The following is a 21,459-nucleotide window of genomic DNA, read 5'->3' on the forward strand; positions in this document are numbered from 1 at the left end:
TCCCTCCATCCCAAATTAGATGATCCTTTCGAGAAAAAAATTCATTCCAAAATAGTTGAACCTCTCCTTTTTCAATGCAAATTTATCATCAATCTTCCATACTTACCCTTTTTTATTTATCATTTTTAATGTAACATCTTACTAATACTATAGAAAGTCAAAACAATAAATAAAGGCATAGATGAAAAAAAGATGAAACATTTAATACTTCCTGATACGTGTGAAATGCTTACTAATAGTAGTAATACTATAGAAAGTCAAAACAATAAACAAGGGTATAGATGAAAAAAAGATGAAACATTTAATACTTCTTGATACATGTGAAATGAGCAAAGACTCGTCTAAATTGGGATTGAGGGAGTACATTATTATACTGGTAAGAGTTAAAATTAAAAAGAGCATAAATTTGGACAAAAACGGTCTCACAAACAACACAAGCTTAAAAAAAGAGAAATGGAGGTGTGAGCTTTCCTCTATTTCTCGTTCCTCGTCTCTCCATTTCCACACACCACCTGTCACACTTTCTCTCTCTCTTCCATACACTTGTCTCTCTCTCCCTCCCTCTCCCCTCTCTTCCTCAAACCCTAATCGCTCAATTAAATCTGAGCTAACAATATGGATGATAATAACCACAATGACAAAAGTACCATCTCTGAAATCAGCAGCCCGTACGACAAACGGAGAAGCCCTGGAATTAAAACCCAGAAGCCTCTAAAATCTCCTTCCCAAGCCAAAAACAAAAACACCACCACCATCACCACCACTACCACTATGAATGTGGTGGAGGAATCGGAATCGGTGCCGCAATCGGAATCGGAATCTCTGTCAAAGAGGCAGAGAGTGGAGCAAGGCAAGGAGAAGCTTCAAATATTTAAACAGGGGGAGGATGATGACAAGGCTGCTTTTGCCGTGGTTACTGAAGCTCTCAGGACTTTTTACAAATATTACCTTCATTTTGTTCAGGTTTACCTACTTGTTTCATTCTTTTCTTGCTGGATTTGGCATTTATTTTACTCGTCTCGTAGTAAATATTTTGCTTGTCCTTTCTAATCAGTTGCTTTGTTCTTTTGTGTTAAGGAAGAGGAGAAGAGGTGTGCAAAACCAGAAGCTGTTAAAAACAACAAGAAAACTTCAAAGCCCAAGGTCAGTAGCTTTTTTTAGTTTCCCACCAGTTGATATTCTCCATGATATGATTGTTTTCGATTTAGTTAGGTGATCATCTTCACTCATGTAACATATTACTTGTTCAGTTGTGCTTATTAACGACCTTAGAGCAAGTTCAATGGTGTGCTATATCTTGTTCTCTCTCTCTCTCTATATATATATAATAAGTATATTACATAACAGAACTAAAATATACGTGACTTATTAAGCCAAAAACCGACCATGGGAGACGTGGTGCTATTTTAGCACCAAAACCCTTTTTGGTGCTAGCACAACCATTGGACTTTCTCTTACTTGACTAGGATCTGTTCCACAGGCTTGTACCTGTCTTACTAATATACATTGCTGCCCCTGAATGATTTACAATTTCAAGGGCATTAATCACCTGGTCGCCTGTTTGGTTTGTATAGTTGTCTCCATACCGACAAAACGGGAGGGAACATAGTCCAGAGGTTTTGTATTTAATTACAAAAATGAGATAACATGCATTTTCCAGATCGTGACTAGTATTTCTTGCATTTTCAATCATGTCAATGTATTTTTTAAATATGTTGTTATGCTATTCATGGTTTTACTTGGCACCTTTTAAGCCAATGCTGTTGTCAGCACCTAGACGATAGGGTTGAACTAGCTGCCAGTTAGACCTACACTTATTAGTGTAAGATGTATACTGTTATTTTGTCCTCTAAATTGTTTTGAGTTCTTTTTGCTATTGGTCTAATCTATGGCGGGCATATAAAATATCTACTTTTATCTTGTATAAAGACTTTACTTAAACAGTGTATGTGATTGCAAGTTGTGGAGAAGGCATATTATTTCAAGTTTATCTTCTGGCTTAATTCTACTTGCTGGTTTTTGGTTTATCCTTATATTGCAGTCTGCCTATAAAATAGTATATACATGCAACTATTTTGTAGAAGGCATATTATTCCAAGTTCATCTTCTGGCTTAATTCTACATACTGGTTTTTGGTCTATCCTTATATTGCAGTCTGTCTATAAAATAGTATACACATGCAACTGTCTTTGGTAACTTTAAAACGGTTTCTTGCCAACTTACATCTTTCTACATGTGTATTTTGCTTCTTTTCTAGGTCATGCAGTGGTGTCAGCTTGTAGTTGGGTTACTTTACTTTTATATGTTTCCTTTTGTGAAACATGTGAGCTGAAAAGAGATTTGGGTTTTATATTAAAGTGGCCACCGATCTTGTTAAAATATCTCACCAGCTACCCAATCTCCATGGTTTCTCATTTTAGACACTCAAATCTCTTAAAATATCACTACTGTGATTCTAAAAAAATTAGTTACAAAAAAATTAAGGAATCCTAGTCACAAGATGAAGTGTACTACATGTGGCTTATATAATAAAACTAAATCACACTTGTACATGCAGAAACACATCGAAACACGTATGTATAAACATAAATAATGTGTTCTTTTTTAAATTTCTCTTTACTCTCTAAGCCTACTTTGTTCTTGTACTTGATTTAGTGAAGAACAAACCAAAAATCTCGAATTGCCTATGTCTAAAATTTAGCTACTTATGCTGGTTAATCTACTTATATTTTGTTTCTGTCAATTGTTTGTGTATATGAGTCGTGCCTTCGTTCAGATCATAGTTATTTGCACATCAATAGAACATCACTCACAAGAGCGAGAATGATTTCTTCCTAGTTTTAACATATGTAGAAAATGTCCTTACAAGTTACAACTAGTAAGTGACAAGTCATTGTGCAAATAAAATGATGTGGAGTCGTTCAGGGACATTAAGGATTGTTTGGGTGTATAAGATTTTTTTTTAATTTATAATTATATTTTAATTTGGAGATTCCTGCAGAAAGGAGAGACACTAGATGTGGACAGCAAAAAGGGTGCCAGGCGCCCTGATTTAAAAGCACTAGTCAAGGCAAGTCAATTTGCTGTCCCTCAACTTCTTTTTTAGTGTGTTTAAATTATATACACATCAAATGTGAGTTTCCACAATTTAATCATTTTGCTGTCCCAGTACTTGTTACTTTTAGTATTTCAGATCACTATTTTTCCATTTCTCTAGGAAGGACTTGTACTTGGCTTTGTTGCTGCACCCTGTTTTGGTGATGCACTATATATAATAATGCCTGGAAATACTTATTGCTGTGGCCCTCCAGTTCAGCCACTCACTAATTAATATGTTCTGAAAACTAAAATCAACAAGGCCAATTATGACAGAGATACAAAAAAGTTATATATATGCCATATGAATTAAGAATAAACCACTCCGCTGTTGGCTTTTTTTAATGGCAAATAAACTGAGTAGATTTGAAGACCAATTTGGCAAGAGCACTTGTTACTCAAAATTGAGTAATGAATTAAAATGTGCTTCTTTGGTGTATTTGTGTATAATGTACAAGGCACTAACTTCTATTTTGCTTGTAAGTTTGAATTTGAAGTAGGAAATAGGTAATTGATTCGGTTAATTAATTCCAATTTGTATTGCGACTTGTTAAAAAATTAATATTATTCTTTTTAAATTTACCTTCTTTTTTTTGAAAAACTAGTAAAATGATCATTATATTTGACCTAGGAAGCATGAGTGCGGGTGCGGGAGTGCGGGTGCGCGGTACGTGGATACGGGAATTCGTCAAATTCCAAAATATGGGGATACGGGTGCGGGGGGATACGGCAAATATTAAAATATTAAATAATATTATATATATATAAATAATTCATAAGATGCATTTAAGTAGAACAAAATAATGGAATAACTAAATTAATCATCCTTAAGTCTTGACAATTAAAATACATAAATAACTATTGCAATTTAAGTGATTCAATCGAGCATAATCATGGCTTCCATGATTTTGACCAACTAATTTTAAGTTTTTTTTTTTGAAAAAAAGTTGTAAAAAATTACGATTTGTGCCACTCCCGCACATCCATCCCCGCACCCCCGCGTATCCCCATCACTGCCTCCACCGATACGCCACGTGGCGTATCCCGTGCGTCTCCCGCCGCACCCCCGAGTATCCCCTACGCAGTTCTTCACCCAGATGAAGTATCCCTGCTTTCTAGTATTTGACGATAGGCTCATATGCCACAAAAGAAGCATAGTACATCTGAAACCACATGTTTATGGCCATAAGAAGGAAGGAAATCCAGGCCACCAAATGCTAATTTATCAAGAGACTGTGCTACTACATTTTCAGACCTATTACAATGTGATATTGAGAGATAATGAAATCTGTACCTGTGCTGTCCTGCTTGCAACACAGCACCTAGTTCATTAAATGTGGGCTTGCAGAAGAAACCTATTGACACAGTTTGAGACAATCTATGTGCGCTTGAACTTTAGTAAATCGGAACCCTAGGCAAAGGGGAACACCTTGTAAATAATTATCCAATTTACAGTTTGACACTTAAGTTATATATTTCTTAAATTAATCAAATTAATAATAGCTTACAAGTAGAAAAGTACTTTTTTCTTGTAAGTAAAGCCTTTATTTATACGTGCAAGTGTTATAATTTTTAAGTCATGATTTATAAAGTAATTTTGAATAAAAAGCAACTCCATTTAAGGTCCGAAACAGGCCCCAAGGAGCATACCCAAATTTTATATGATTTTGATTAACATAATTGTTATATTTATCAACTTTTTTCTTTTGTTCTAATAATATTGGTTGAATTATATTGACCATCTCTTAAAATGTCATGAACTTTTATTTCCTGGCACTTGCAAGTTGCAAGTCGCATCTGCGCCCGCTCCTACAAGTTTCTTTATTGAAGATGCCGAGACACAATTATATTTTTGTGCATGCTACTTATCAAGGAAACATTGGTCAGACATGAGACGATATGAATATTTGTTAGACATTAGGAGCCAGCATATATACAACACAATCATAACTTGTCAATTCTGTCAGAAACTTGTTGTTTGCAACTTTTGAAAATCTTCTTTTAATAATTTTACAGATGAGGGAGACAAATGCAATACTTTGCCCTAACAAAATAGGGTCTATTCCAGGTATGATTTTTCAATAATACAATAGGAAATCAGAAATGTAGAATCTAAACATCGAACTTGTTTGATGATCCTACAGGTATCAACACGTGAATGGTGAATGTGATACATATTATCTTTCTTTGAGGGTTTTTAACATGCTCGTGCAACTACAGGGATTGAGGTCGGGAAACAATTTTTTTCAAGGGCTGAGATGGTTGCTGTAGGTTTCAATAGCCACTGGTTAAATGGAATTGATTGTATTTCCCATGCTGGTAGTGAGGTACATTTTAGAAGTAAAATTATGTCATAATATGGAATTCATGTAGTTCTCTCGAACTTCTACTTTGGCTGTGGAATTTGCAAGCTAGTAATCATCTCAGAGAATGCATATGCTTTGAATTGTATGAAGACTAATTAGTTCAACATTTCTTGTCTGCAGTTGTCCCGTGCCTATAACTTACCAATTGCTGTAGTGATAGTTATGTCAGGGCAGTATGAAGATGATCTGGATAACTGCGATGACATTGTGTATACAGGCCAAGGTGGTAATAAATTATGTGGTAACAGGCGTCAATTCCGGGATCAAGTATTGGAAAAGGGTAATTTGGGACTAAAGGTGTGACACCATCTAATCTACACTTTGCGGATATAGTGACATTTCTGACATGATTTTACCTCCCAGACATGTGAGAATTATAGCGTCAATTTTTTTTGTGATATGGTCAATGACACAAATTTGGATATATACAGACATGTATACAGCAAGGTCAACCCTTGTTTGCTTGTTACTAAGGGAAGAGAAGAGGGTATTTGTAGGCGAGCATGCTAGGGATATTGAGGATTATAGTAGCTGATTGCGCGTTACTTTAAACAGTTAGTACAAAGATATCTAACATTTTAAGTTGACATCAGGTTGGAGTGTTGTGGCATAGTGCTAGGGTCAGATAGAAATGAATTCTATTTGTGTCCTATCCCCGATGGACAAAACACCCATTTTTTTGTGGTAGTGGCCGTACCTACCGATTATGTTGAAAATCACATTAACGAAGTTGCTCAAGTCATAGCTTGAGATACACACCCTCTCGTCATAAAGCTATCTTTTACTTACTTAACACTCATCAAACAATAAGAAAGACTGCTCATATTTTGTTGGACAGTTGTATTGTAGTTAAAACGGTCAAGTATATGAAATTGTCTAACTTGTCAGATGTAGTGAGTGGACTACTCATATTTTTCTTCTCTATCTTGCAGAACAGTATGGATCAATGTGTCCCAGTTAGAGTTGTACGTGGGCATGAGTGTAAAAGTAGTTACGTAGGCAAGGTTTACACTTACGATGGCTTATACAAGGTAATCAGACAGTGATGTGATCTCAGTTGGTCTTTTTCCTGCCGCTTTTTGCTCGATTCCATTTATTGTATTCCTCACAGATTTAGTAGAAAACATTTTTTTTTCTTCTTCTACTGGATACAATGCACGTGTCCAATAGAGTGTTCACAAAAGTATTCCCCTGCAATCTTGCATGCATTAGAAAAAAACGTGGCACTACATCAGGTTTACCAACTTAACTAACAAACATTATATATATTGGGAGTGTTTCAGTGACCATATGGGTAGCCTGAAGTAAGATTACTATACTGATACAAGTTTTTTGGCAACTAGCCAGTTGTGAGAAAATTAGTAGCTAGTTATATGTGGATCAGTGCAAAACATGTTGCACCCAACGTGTGACTCTTTCTGAAGCTTTACTAGACAAGGAGCATTTTTATTGTTTGGGATATTGTTTCCATGTGCCAGTGTCATGTTTTTGGATCTTCTGAATATGTTTATTGGCCTTCAATCAATGACTGATCATGCAACTATTGGAGTTTTCTTCAGTCCACAACAGTTTTATTACATATGGCAAGACTTTTTATGATAATAAAATAACCACTCCCTCTGTCCCCCTAGGGTTTTTCCATTGGGGGACAGAGGGCTTGACACACATTTTAAGGCTCCTATAAAGTGTAGTTTCATTAATTATTTTAAACTTTGTTTCTTCTGAATTAAAATTTAATGTTTAAATTTTTATACAAAAAAGAAAATTTTAAAAATAAGTTGTGAAACTATATTTTAATACATCTTAAATTATGTGCCAAATAGTGCAAAAACACTATAAAGAAATAAGAGGGACGGAGGGAGTTCTAAACAATAAACACTTGGGTGTTAAGTACCATGGTTTGTAGAAATTAAAAATAACTTTGATGACTGAATAGAAAATAATAAGACAAGTACCTGTTACTGTTTTAGCTTATGATCTTCAAATTTTGGGATCAAACAACACATTCGTGTTGAAATACCTATTGTTCTATGTTTAAATATATATAGAATGATTTTTTACCATGAGCAACTCTTTGAACTTTTGTCATTCATGCATTGCTCTTTCCTCGTGTTATATCACCATTAATGTTGTCATCACTATTGTGGGTCTATGTACAGTGTTTAGCCAATGATGAAGGTAACTTATATGACCTAAAACTTGGCACTGCTTATCTTTTTAAATTTTTTTATATAATGGTATGATGTGGTTGTATTTCACTTCTGCACAACTGCTTTTAAATGATGAGCTGCTTTGATCTAAGCACTACTAACTAGTGAACTACTGTTCTTTTTCATCACATACGCACTCTGCTTGGGTTGGTTGAATGGAATGATAGATGTGAGAAAAAAGACTAGAGGTGAGATTGAACAATAGCGGAGGGAGAGTGAAAATTTTGGCAGTGAATTTATTTTGAGAAGGTCTTTTGAAGGATGGGAAGTAGGGAATATATGTAAATTAATTCGTAATAAGAGGAGTGAGCTCTAGTTTCAACAGAAGAGAGAAAGAAAGAAAAGTTGTACACTGTCTAGAAACTAGCTTAAATTTTATTTTCATTTATTTTAAAGCTTGAAGCAACTGGAGTGACTCTTTGCTGGTTTAATTATTCTTAGTTTTATTATTGCATCTTCCATTGATATTTGTCAATCGAATACATTTTTTTTTAATATTTCTCCCAGTCCCCCCCTGAAGTGTCATCCATTGCTGTCTTGGTTATCTTGCTTTTTATTAATATTTTGTAATTCCATATTATTTGTTGGCTATTAGTAAATGTAATAAATTTCCTTTTACTCAGATATGAAGCTTTTCTTGCCCATACTCTATTTTTTATTTGCAGGTGGTTAGTTACTGGTCTGAGAAAGGTGTATCTGGTTTTAATGTTTTTAAGTTTCGTCTGAAACGGCTTGAAGGACAACCCCTTTTAACAACGGATCAGGTTTTTTATGGTCTCACAATTATGTTTTACCAGTGAATTATGTTTCTATAACTTGCATGCATTTACATATTACAATTTACAAAGGTGTAACTTCCAATGCTAGGCTGCCTCGCTTCATTTGTGACTTAGTCTCTGCTGAAAAAAATGCCATCGAACCATATATATATATATATATATATATATATATATATATACACACACACACATGTATGCATATGGAATGACAAAAAAAAAAGTCTACGACGACTAGTTAACAAGTTGAACCTGTATCGACTCTACTTGACTTACTGAGGAAATAACTATGGCTATCACCAAAGTTAGTTCAGCATTCATTCTAGATAAAATTGACAGGAAAAGTTCACAGTTTCTATTTTAAAATCTGCTTAGTGTAAAGGAAAATAGGTCTTTAATAACTTCAAAATTGAGGGAAAGTGTTGGGCTCATCTATCAGTGGTTTAGGCTCTTGTCTTCCTACCATCTGGTGGGAAACAGGAAAAATTATGGTCAAATAATTTTCTTATATATTCTGGAAAACTGATGAAAGATTGCAGTAGTACAAATAGATCATAAGATTATCCAAAAAACAAAAGAAATCATTTGCAGAGAAAAAAATCCGAACAAATCCATAAGCTCTACCTTCTGATAATCATATACCATCTTGCTATAGTATAGATACCAAATGTAATCGAATTATAAATGATTTGTTGTTACTACCTGATTTTACTTTATCAAAGTCTAATTCACCAAATATGAATTTAAATGTAACAAAAAACTGACTATTTGGAATTTAAACTACCTTAGTCTTTCGCACATGGTTGATTGACAACTTTGAGATTATAGAGTACTCTAAATGTACTTGCCAGTATAAATGATTCTTTCAAAGTTGGTCAAATCAACTTGATAAAAAAAGTCAAATTTACCACTTCTGTGGGATAGAGGGAGTATTTTATAACTAATTAGTAAAAACTTCGTTCATTACCCATCGCGAATGCTACATGATTTTTTGATCTGGCTGCCTTCAACACCATGTATGATATACAACTTTTGTTTTTGTTTGTGCTATGTTGCCATTTTAAGTGAGTAAATATATATCATGTTTATTCACAGAAAAATTATCTTCTCGGCAAGTGTTTTTATGTTCAGATGGTACTCTAGTTTCTGGCATGTGTTGGATGTTTCAGTGAATTCATTTTTCTTACATGCTTGACAGGTTCAGTTTGCTGGTGGACAAGTTCCCAAGTCTGTTTCTGATCTACGCGGGTAAACTGATTGTCTTACACTAGATTACTCTCACTTTTATTAGCCTATTAATGCAAATGTTGCCGAACTTTTTTGATTCACAAGGTTGGTCTGTGAGGACATATCTTATGGCCAGGAGAAGGTTCCTATCCCAGCTACCAACTTGGTTGATGATCCACCTGTTGCACCTACAGGCAAGTTGTCTACCTCTCAGCATAGGACTTTCAGCGATGGCGTGTGCACCAACTTCGTTAAATTAATCATAATTTACAAACCAAATAAGCAATCACACTATAGGTGTTGTCTACGCCCCTCCCAGATGACAACTAAATGCCAAGCAGATACCGTAGGTTGTTTTAGATATGTGTATTCTAATTCAGCAAAACATACTAATCTGTTCTTTATTTTGGTCTAAGTAAAGCAAACACAATTTGTAGGTGGGTCCTAATTTCCAAATACCAGTAGTGTTTCTTGCAGACCATATATGATATATAGGTTACAAATTATGTCACTTAGATAGGTATAGCTTATTTCTTTAATGAAGAACTGCTACTGTCGTTAAGGCTCTATATATTATCAATGCCATAGATCTGAGGCTCAGTGTGAGGCTTCCACTTCATCCAGTCGTCAACTAGTTGTTAATCCTGGCACCTTAAGCTGTTGGTATAAGTTCTGACATTGCCTCGTGGTATAGTATTCTACAACTCTGTGCTTGCCGATTCAATTCACGTAATGCCCTGCTTCCATGATTAGCAGATCTTTTATGGTTTGACTTGTATAACTTTTTGATGTGTTTGGATATATATGTGAACATCATTTCCTACTTGTACATATCATCTTAACCTTCTGGACATTAATTCAGGTTTTACATACTGCAACTCTATTCAAGTATCAGAACATGTTGAGCTCCCTCTGAAAGCCCTTGGATGCAACTGCAGTGGAAATTGTGCATATTCTAAGACATGTTCTTGTGCTAAGCTTAATGGTTCTAACTTGCCGTATGTCCTTCGTGATGGAGGAAGGTGAGATGAAGCAAATCACAGGGTATTGGTTTTTTATTTTTAAAATTACATTTAATTTGTCAGCTGTGATTAGTCATTTTCTATCTACAAGTTACGTATGCAAGAACAGAGTCGCATGCTTTTATTTCTCATTACTCTTGCCACAAGCCTCTGTGTAATGTATGTATGACTGTGATATTTTATGGTCTTAAATCTTCGTCGGCAATAAACATTAATAAAGTCTTTTCGAGATGGTGAGATATTTTTCACGTGAATTATATATAGTTCATATGTGCCATTATAAACAGACAATAATCTGAGTAATGATTATTTGGAGGCTAGCAACTATCTTTCTGTTTTAATCATCTCAAAAAACTGCAACTAAATCAACAAGTCGGTCATGTCCTTGCCCTCAAATTTGTCTACCGCTAGAAAGAGTGTGTTCATATGCTACATGTGTAAGATGATACATGCATAGTTGCTTTGAAAGTCAAAACTAGTTGATATGTTGAATTGTTGAGTTCCTAATGGGATGAGGTATAGCTAAAAAATTTCAGCAGCCTTGTACTATAAAGACAGATAGAGCACGAGTGGTCTTAGATCTGTATAAAATGTGGCTGTCTATTCTTTTGTTAATTGAGTGCGTTTTAGGATGTGGGTCTGAGGATTCACAAATCATTGGCCTACCTGGCGAAGTTTTTATTTTTTCGTGTTTGTTTGTTACGTAAAACCTTGGCCTGAATGTCGATAACCTCAAAGCATGTGGGTCTGTCATAAATGACATTTATATATTAAGAAATATACACAATTTTCATTGCAAGTAGTAATCTGTAATAAAATTTCAAAATATGTAATTGAAAGAGGGAGTATGTACAATGATTAACATGTTTTAAAATAATATTATATAATTTAAAGCTTCTTCCAAGCATATGGGAAGAGAAAATATAGTACAATTGCTTTTGACACGCGTTTTGCTTTTTGACTTAAAATTTATGCCTTGCAGACTTATTGAGCCTAAGGCCGTCGTATATGAGTGTGGACCAAACTGTGGCTGTGGACCTGGATGTGTGAACCGAATATCTCAGAGAGGATTGAAGTATCGACTTGAGGTATTGTATTGTGACTGTCTGCAGACAGTCCAGTTATCTGAGAAATATGGCGATTATACTTTTGTGAAACGTGTACTTCGTTTTGTGTGTGTACAAGTTATACTCCCTCTGTCCCAGTGGGTTGTTTACAAATGGGACAGAGGGCTCGGCATGCATTTTAACTCTCTTATAAAGTATAGTTTAATAAATTATATTAACTTTTTTTCTCTTCCGAATATAAATTAATGTTTAAATTTTTATCTAAAAAAAGAAAATTCTAAAATAAGTTATGAAACTATACTTTATACACACCTTAAAAATTAAAATGCATGCCAAGCAGGGAAGAAAAATTGTAAAGAATTAAGTGGGATGGATTGAGTATGAAATTATCGATTTTTCTAAACCCATAAGGATTTTATGGATTCTATTCCATATAGACATGTATTTAGCTTGCTTACTGGATGACTTGGGAAATTTTTTAAAATAATTAAAGTACCTGTTGTTAAATTATCAAGAGACTTGCGTCACGTGAATCAAGTTCGTAGAGTATGCAAAGAAATGGTCATTGATGGTAGTGGAGCTAGGGCTGAAGTAATCTTATGTCTAGGCAGTTGACTCTTTCTATGATGTAGTCAAGCTCACCAGGACCATGATGACCTCCATTTTTGGTAGTTATTGCTTACTTTTTTCTTCTGATAGGTACTCATGGCATATTGGCTGTCTAATGTTTACTTGTAATATATTTTCTTGTATCATTCTTCACAATTTATATAGCTTAGCAATATTTTGCAAGGAGCCCTGATTCTAACCATGATTAAACTTTTCTTGATCTGTGCATATATATCATTTGTTTGTTTGTTTTATATTCTAGAATATAATTGCCATATTAACAGGTGTACCGAACTCCAAAAAAAGGGTGGGCTGTTAGATCGTGGGATTACATACCTTCAGGGGCACCAGTCTGCGAATATATTGGCAAACTTATGAAGACAGATGATGTGGATGCCATTCCCGAAAACAATTATATCTTTGATATAGACTGCTTGCAAACAATGAAGGGGCTGGATGGAAGAGAGGTATGAGTTGAGGAGCATATCCTGATTAGTTTACTTTGGGGTTCCTTGGAAATTTATCAATTCCACTTGTTCGACATTTAGCCAATATGTCAAGTATGTTGGTTCTTTCATTATTGCAAAGCTACCATGAATTAAGAACATGTAGCTGAGTCAGAGAAGTTGGCTCCAAGTCTTCTTGAGACAATTTTACTTGTAAGAACATCTTCTTATCCATTATAAACATCACGGGACCACACTTTAGATCTGTATTAGACAGCAGCTATCTTTTACAAAAACCATAAGTTCATAACTAGTAAAGTTAAGTCTGTCATTAGCTTAAACATTAGATCCCAAGCCCAAATCTGATTTTGCAAATACTATATAAGTATATATAAGTTTGATGTTTGTATTAGATTTCAGATCAAGTGAAAGTTACAGATTTATATAATATTATCTTAAAATTTCCATGTTAAAAGTGAAGTTGTTTCAACAGAAAGTATTTAACAATATACAACTATATTCACACTTGATATGGATAGGAATGAATAAACATGGAGCTAGATTTGACCGTGAAGTCGAGGAAAAGTTTTAGAAGTCAAAGTTGGTTCCGGTCAGAGAACTGATAAAATTGACTCATTGGTCGCCGTGACTCTAATACCAAACAGATTTTGGGACCAGCCAGCGTACTAGGAGTGGAAAAGGGTTTGTATCTGGCCACAGAATGCTCCTGCAGGATTTTTAACTCTTGATTAGCACACTATTAATATCTAAACTTTATGTGGTTTTGTTGGCACCATGTACACGGGTATAATCTGTAGTCATAACACTTTATGAATGTAAACCAAATAAATGATTGAGAGTGTTTGTTACTATGTTATTACTGACTTTTTTTTGGGGTTAGATCTATCCTAATTATGCAACTTGATTGCGCTTAAGAGCTGATTTTTTCTTCCAACAGAGAAGATTAGGAGGTATGTCTATACCTTTCGTAGAGAATGATGATGACAAGGACAGTGCTCCAGAGTTCTGCCTTGATGCAGGCCCTACAGGGAATGTTGCGAGGTTTATTAATCACAGCTGCCAACCCAATCTGTTCGTTCAGTGTGTTTTGAGCAACCACCATGATCTAAAACAAGCTCGAGTTGTGCTCTTTGCTGCAGATAATATACCACCCATGAAAGTAAACCCTCTGTCTCTATATATATATATATATATGATGTGTGTCCGTTTTGGTATAAGTATAATAAGGAAGGCATGTGTATGTAAATTATCTTTCGTAAGTTTGTCAAGTTATTTTCATTAGATTATACTATTTAGACTGCTTGTAAATGTTTTGACTTTTGGCTAATGCTTGAAAGTCTCTCTCTTTCTTTTAGTCAATGCGAGATTCAAATTATCTGAACATTGGGAGATGATTGTGTTTCTTTAGTAGAATAATTGCTGTACCATAGGAGTCTGAACAGTGAGTTTGTTTTCTCAAGGAAAAGGCACTGTTATGCACTTAATACCTGGTTATCTTTATTCTCTAATAATATTTTTTTTGCCAAGTAGCTTCTTTAAGTTTCAACAAACTTGTGTCATAGTAAGACCCATTTACGTTTGCAACGGCATGGTAACCAACCTTTTTCTGTTGTTTACTTGTAGGAGCTATCATATGACTATGCGTATGCTCTCGACAGTGTTGTGGATCCTGATGGAAAAATAAAACAACTTTTGTGCTATTGTGGTGCTGCAGTTTGTCGGAAGCGCTTGTTCTAGGCTAGACGATAATAGCTAATTTCTCTGATATAGATATTTGCATTGTCGTTGCTTTTTTTTCTCTAGCAGAAAATTAGAAAGATGTGATCTGTACTGAAATTTTGTTCTTCTGCGTATTATCCTGCCAAATGATGTAGGCTGCACTAATATGGAAAACGCAGCCTCTCTTGGCTTTAGAATCCATAACCCCCACAGCTTCGAAGTTGAAGCTGGAAAATTAACATCAGTCCTGATAAGATAGCTATATCAATGGGCCTAAAAAGATATCGTAGCTAACAATTTAGAGCAGCTAAAATTGCAATTTTAATGAAAGATTTTTGTATATTCATTGTTAATGTCTTCAATCTAGTAGGCCCTAAAACTGTAGGTTCTATTTGGAGTACTACATAATATACTCTAACAGTCTTCTATCTGTTTCGTCTAATTTATGAAGCTTGAACATGATAAGCCTGTTTTTGGTTTTCTTTTTATTTGTGATATGAATTTATAAATTTCTATCCTCTCCCAGAGGGTATACCTCTAGGAGCCCTCTCCTAGAGGGCATAATAATCTGTTAAGGTTAGAGGGAGCCCTGTAGTCCCCTGTTTACTCTCGGCCAAAGTATAGCCGTGCAGTCCCATGTCTACTTTTATGAGAGGTTTATCTCCCATCTCTGTGAATAACTCTAGTCGACTATGGTCATATTCATAGTTACTGATGCACAAAAGGCCCTGGGTTCTGACCGGGTCCTAAAAAGACGGTGTTTTTTAGTCAAAGTCCGGGCCGAGCTTTGACTTTGACCGGTCGAGGCCGGGCTTTCATAAAACAATTGAGCAAATTTAGACCCTTGAAAGTATATTCAATAAGGATTTTTGTACATCTCTGGTCCTAATGAAACATGCAAGAATCACTAGTCCAAATGAAACAGGAAGAATCGTGAAGAGATTAATATATAAAAAATAAAAAATGTAGAGGTAGAATAATTATTCTTATATCATTGATCTCGTAATCTGCAAGCATAGGTGCCTTTTTTCCTCTTGGCTTCTCATATCGGTGGCTCTCTCAGTAATACGTATATAAATTATTACCTAATACAAAAAATTTCAATGCGAATAGAATTATATAAGAAAACTAGTGTATAAAGCCGCGCTTCGCGGCGGCGTTATGAATTTTTTTTATAAATTTTGATATGAATTAATATTATAATTGTATAAAAATTATTTTGAGTCATGTTCCTGTTAAACATATCATTAATAAAAAAATATTATGATTAATATAAAAATTTGTTTGAGTAGCCCTCTTGTCAAACACAATACTAATAAAAAAATTATTTGAACCGCCCTCCCATCAAAGATAATATCAATCAATATTTATTATAATTATGATAAAATTAAATATATTAATATAGATAAAAATTAGTTTGAGCCGTTGTCTTGTCAAACACAATACTAATAACAAAAAATTATAATATAGATATTAGTTTGAGTCACCCTATGCCGTCAAACACAATACTAATATAAACTTATTATAATTATGATAAAGTTAAAGATTATAATTGGATAAAAAATTATTTTAAGCCGTTGTCCCGTTTTAATAAAAAAATACATTATGAGTTAGATAAAAAAATATTTTAGTCGCTTTACCGTCACACATAATACTAATAAAAAAATTATTATTATTTAGATAAAAATTAATCTAGGCCGCCCTCCCCTCAAACACAATACTAATCAAGAATCTTTTTTATAAATTTTGAGAAGAATTAATACTATAATTGCATAAAAGTTATTTTAAGTCATGTTCCCGTTAAACATATCATTAATAAAATTTAAAAAAAATTGTTTGACCCGCCCTCCCATCAAAGACAATATTAATCAATAATTATTATAATTATGATAAAATTAAATATAATAATATAAGTAAACATTAGTTTGAGCCGCTCTCTTGTCAAACACAATACTAATAACAAAACATTATAATATAGACATTAGATTGAGTCGCCTACCATGAAACACAATACTAATTATAATTATCATAATTATGATAAAGCTAAAGATTATAGTTGGATAAAATTATTTTAAGTTGTGATCCAGTTTTAATAAAAATATATATATTATAACTTAGATCAGAAATTATTTTAGCCGCTTTCCCGTCAAACATAATACTATTAGAAAATTTATTATTATTTAGATAAAAATTAATTTAGGCCACCTCCCATGACCGTCAAACCCAATACTAATCAAGAATCATTAACATTATCATAAAAGTAATATATAATTGCTGTTTTATATATCCTATTTTATTTATTAATTATTTTTATTTTATGATTCCTATTTATTAGTTAAAAATTATCATTCTTTTATGGTTCTCGTTTTTTTCTATTAGTTCTTTTAATGATTATTATCTTTACAATCCTTTATTATCTATTCAAAATTTAAGAAAATTATAACACTAAATCAAAAAAAAATAAATTTTATGATTCGAACATATCGTGTTCCCTTAAACACAGTTTTGATTACGGACCTAGTATTAGATTATTCTTCTATATATCTTATCAAAAATAAAATTTTATAATATATAATTCAACTACATCTTCTATATATCTTATCGAAAATAAGAATTGTACATATTGCCTTACAGATCTTAAATATAAATTGTATTTTATCTATTATTGTTAGTTTGAATAAATATAATCCTATTTCTTCTAGGATTACTAAATAAGAAAAGAATTGTATCATTTTTAGAATTCAATAAGAAATACCAAATAAGAAAAGAATTGTATCATCTTTAGAATTCGATAAGAAAAGAATTGTATTACTTTTACCGCGCTTCGCGGCGGTGTTATAAATTTTGATATGAATAGCATAAAAATTATTTTGAATCATCTTCCTGTTAAACATATCTTTAATAAAAAAAATTATAATTAGTATAAAAATTTGTATAAGTGGCTATCATGTCAAACACAATACTAATAATAAAATTAGTTCGAACTTCCCTCCCGTCAAAGACAATATTAATCAATAATTATTATTTTTAAGATAAAATTAAATATTATAATTTAGATTAAAATTAGTTTGAGTCGCTCTTTTGTCAAACACAATACTAATAACAAAACATTATAATTTAGATATTAGTTTGAGTCGCTTTACTGTCAAACACAATACTAATAAAATTATTCTAATTATGATAAAATTAAAGATTATAACTGGATAAAAATTAATTTGAACCGCGGTACCGTTTTAACAAAAAGAATATATTATAACATGGACAAAAAATTATTTTAGCCACTTACCCGTCAAACATAATACTAATAGAAAATTTATTATTATTTAGATAAAAATTAGTTTAGGCCGCCTCCCGTGCCCGTCAAACACAATACTAATCAAGAACCATTTACATTATTATAAGATCAATATATGATTCCTATTTTATATATTCTATTTTATTTTGTAATTATTTTGCCGTTTTAACCAAAAAAAATTAGAACATAGATAAAAATTATATTAGCCACTGTCCCGTCAAACATAATACTAATAGAAAAATTATTATTATTTAGATAAAAATTAGTTTGGGCCGCTTCCCGTACCCGTCAAACACAATACTAATCGAGAATCATTTACATTATTATAAATTTAATATATGATTCTTATTTTATATATCCTATTTTTTTGTTAATTATTTTTATTTATGATTCCTATTTATTGGTTAAAACCTGATTTTTTAAATATAATTCTATTTCTTTTAGGATTACTAAATAAGAAAAAAATTGTATCATCTTTTTTTTTTTGAAACAAAATTGTATCATCTTTAGAATTCAATAAGAAATACTAAATAAAAAGGAAAAGAGTTGTATCATCTTTAGAATTCAATAAGAAAAGAGTTGTATTACTTTTAGAATTCTTGAACCTTACTTTTTGAATTATAATTATATATTCTCTCCGAAATTTAAGAAAAATTAGAAGACTGAATCGAACAATTCTAGAGACGCCCGCAGCCGCGCTTCGCGGCGGCGTTATGAATTTTTTATACTAATAAAAAATTGTTTTAGCTACTTTCCAGTCAAACATAATACTAATAAAAAAATATTATTATTTAGATACAAATTAATTTGGGCCGTCCTCCCCTTAAACACAATACTAATAAATAATCTTTTTTATAAATTTTGATACGAAATAATATTATAATTCCATAAAAGTTATTTTCAGTCGTGTTCCCGTTAAACATATCTTCAATATATTATATATTATCGAAAATAAGAATTGTATATATTACTTTACATAACTTAAATATAAATTGTATTTTATCTATTATTATTAGTTTGAATAAATATAATCCTATTTCTTTTAGGATTACTAAATAAGAAAAGAATTGTATCATCGTTAGAATTCTATAAGAAATACTATTGTATCATCTTTAGAATTTAATAAGAAATACCAAATAAGAAAAGAACTGTATCATCTTTAGAATTAGATAAGAAAAGAATTGTATCACTTTTAGAATTCTTGGACATGATTTTTTGAATTATAATTATAGTTTCTATCCGAAATTCAAGAAAAATTAGAAGACTGAATCGAGCAATTCTAGAGACGCCCGCATCCTCCTTTATATATATACTAGCTTACAGCCCGTGCAAGGCACGGGAGCTTTTTAATTATTTATAAATTTTTTAAATATATTTTAAATAGTGTGAAAAAATTTAATTTATAAATAATAAATTAAAATTTTCAATAAAATAAAATTCGAAATTATGATTTGTTTGTAAGTTAGAACTTTGGTAAATACATCATCACAGCCATTAATGGTTTCAAATAAATTATTTTAATCAAACAAATCCTTTTCTCGTATGTATCATGCCAAAATATTAAATTTTATCTATTAAATTTTAATATATTTTGAGTGGAATACGTTATGCCAACTCCTATTAGATTATATTAATAAATGTATTTTATATTAAAATTATTATAATGTAATTTAAATATTTTTCAAAAAATTTATATGTATCTAAATTAAAATTAATAAACATAATTTGTTTTGAATTAAGAAAAGGAATCATAAATATGCAATAAGAAGGTAGAATCTATTTTGGATTAAGAAAAAGTTTTTGTATCTGTTCCTCACATAAATCCGGCTTATTAATTTTAAAATATATTATAAAAAAATTGTGACGGTGAGATTTATATGATTCTATGAATAAAACTGGTAGGAAATATTTATTTAGGATTAAAAAAAATCATATATATGTGAAAGACAGAATTTGTTTTGGATTCAGAAAAGGAATTATAAACATGCGAGTAGATATCAGTTGTCTTCTAGAACAGAATTTAATTTTGTTTCAATCTAACGGTGCTTATTTGTTCAATATAAGATCCAACGGATGATAAGTTTTTGGACCAGAGGATCATGCGACCAAATTATCTCCCTTACGCTTATTATATATAAGTATATAATATTGATTTGAGAACTGGATAAGTTTATTAACGTCAAGATAATTTATTTAGAGGTAATTTTATTATGCGAAATAAACTATTAATTAGAATAATTCTTTTATAATTAATCTTGTAAAATATATATTGAGATAAGCATATTTATCAAGGTGTTACAACATCTCCAACCTCGTTGAGCATCTCCAATGGTATTGGTTATAATCGTTGACTAAATTGAACCAGTAAGATTTTATGTAAAATTTGCTGAAACCGTAGAACATTGTGCTTCAATGGTATTGAACATATTGGTTGGTTATAATTTAAAAATAGTATGTTATTGATATTAAATTGTTATAAGTATACGAATTATTACAAATAATATCTTCGTCCCTTATTCTCTCATGAGAGTCGGCCGCTCCATCTTCCGCCAACTCTCGCCGCCTCCATCTCTTTCTCCACCTCTCCTACCCATTTCTATCCCAATCTCCTTTCATCCCATCACAATTCTCTAGCCGCCCCTTCTCCATCCACACCTCTTCTCTTCTTTTTAATTTTCTATCAATAATCCTTTTTATTTGTTTCTTCTTCATTAAAATCGAGTTTTGTTCCACAAAATTCGGGCAACCTATTGGGGTTTTTTCGTTGTCTTCTATCTGAGTTATTATTTGTGTGTTTGAGTGTCTCGCTTTGTGTGATGTGTCTCGCTTTATGCGATGTGTTTGTGTTGAAAATGAATTTTACGGTGTATTGAGAGATCTGAAGATCTCGCATCAACAACACTTTCGGCAGGTCTATAGCCGGTGTACGGCAAGTAGATAGCTGAGGTGCGTTTGGAACGACAGTGAAAATCGCATGTGCTCACCTCTCATAAAATATATATGTTCATAACATGAGGCCTCTAAACTCAATTTTTGCAACTGAGTTAAGCTACTGTTTTCTGGAGAGATGGAGGTTGGATTGCTCAAGAAACCATCATCTTCATTTTTAATTTTCAGAATATTTGTATTCAGTTACTTAAGCAATCCGGAAACAAGACGGCTAATTATCTAGCTTGTTTATTTGTTTTTCAACCTGATTGCATGATTAGTCGGGGGTTTGTCCCGATTGAGTCTCTTTTAAAGTATTAATGAAATCAGCATTGAATTTTGACAAAAAATATTAAATTGTTATATATAAAATATATAAGTTTAAGATGGTAATAAATGAAGTGTAGTCTTTCTGCAGATTTCTTACAGACTTGTAGCGGTTCGACAAATATAGAGGTTGACTATAATTTTAGACAAAGGATGACTGTCAATTTTTTAAGAGATTAACTATAATTTTTATTTATAGTAGGTCAACTAAGTTTTTAGTTAAAGGTTCTCCATAATTGGAGATGCTCTTAAAAATTATTAATATATCTTTTGAAACTGATTAAAATATAATTTTACATAAAATTTTGTTGCAAGCTACTAAAGCTCTAACCTAAATATAAACAGACTTA

The 21,459-nt window shown here is 32.3% G+C and overlaps 1 protein-coding gene across 1 annotated transcript; it reads left to right on the top strand.

Moving 5' to 3' along the window:
• Positions 1-435: 435 nt before the first annotated feature.
• Positions 436-14,798, top strand: LOC108205268 (histone-lysine N-methyltransferase, H3 lysine-9 specific SUVH4). Its single transcript, XM_017375157.2, has 15 exons — positions 436-963; positions 1,078-1,143; positions 3,002-3,070; positions 5,113-5,164; positions 5,317-5,423; positions 5,583-5,759; positions 6,395-6,493; positions 8,338-8,436; positions 9,647-9,696; positions 9,781-9,869; positions 10,538-10,697; positions 11,680-11,785; positions 12,658-12,840; positions 13,778-13,999; positions 14,464-14,798. Exons 1-15 carry the CDS (start codon positions 616-618, stop codon positions 14,575-14,577), a joined length of 1,941 nt encoding a protein of 646 aa, XP_017230646.1. The 5' UTR covers positions 436-615; the 3' UTR covers positions 14,578-14,798.
• The last annotated feature ends 6,661 nt before the right edge of the window (positions 14,799-21,459 follow it).

Source organism: Daucus carota, chromosome 1 (assembly GCF_001625215.2).
Source record: "Daucus carota subsp. sativus chromosome 1, DH1 v3.0, whole genome shotgun sequence".
In the NCBI taxonomy this organism is placed as follows: domain Eukaryota; kingdom Viridiplantae; phylum Streptophyta; class Magnoliopsida; order Apiales; family Apiaceae; genus Daucus; species Daucus carota.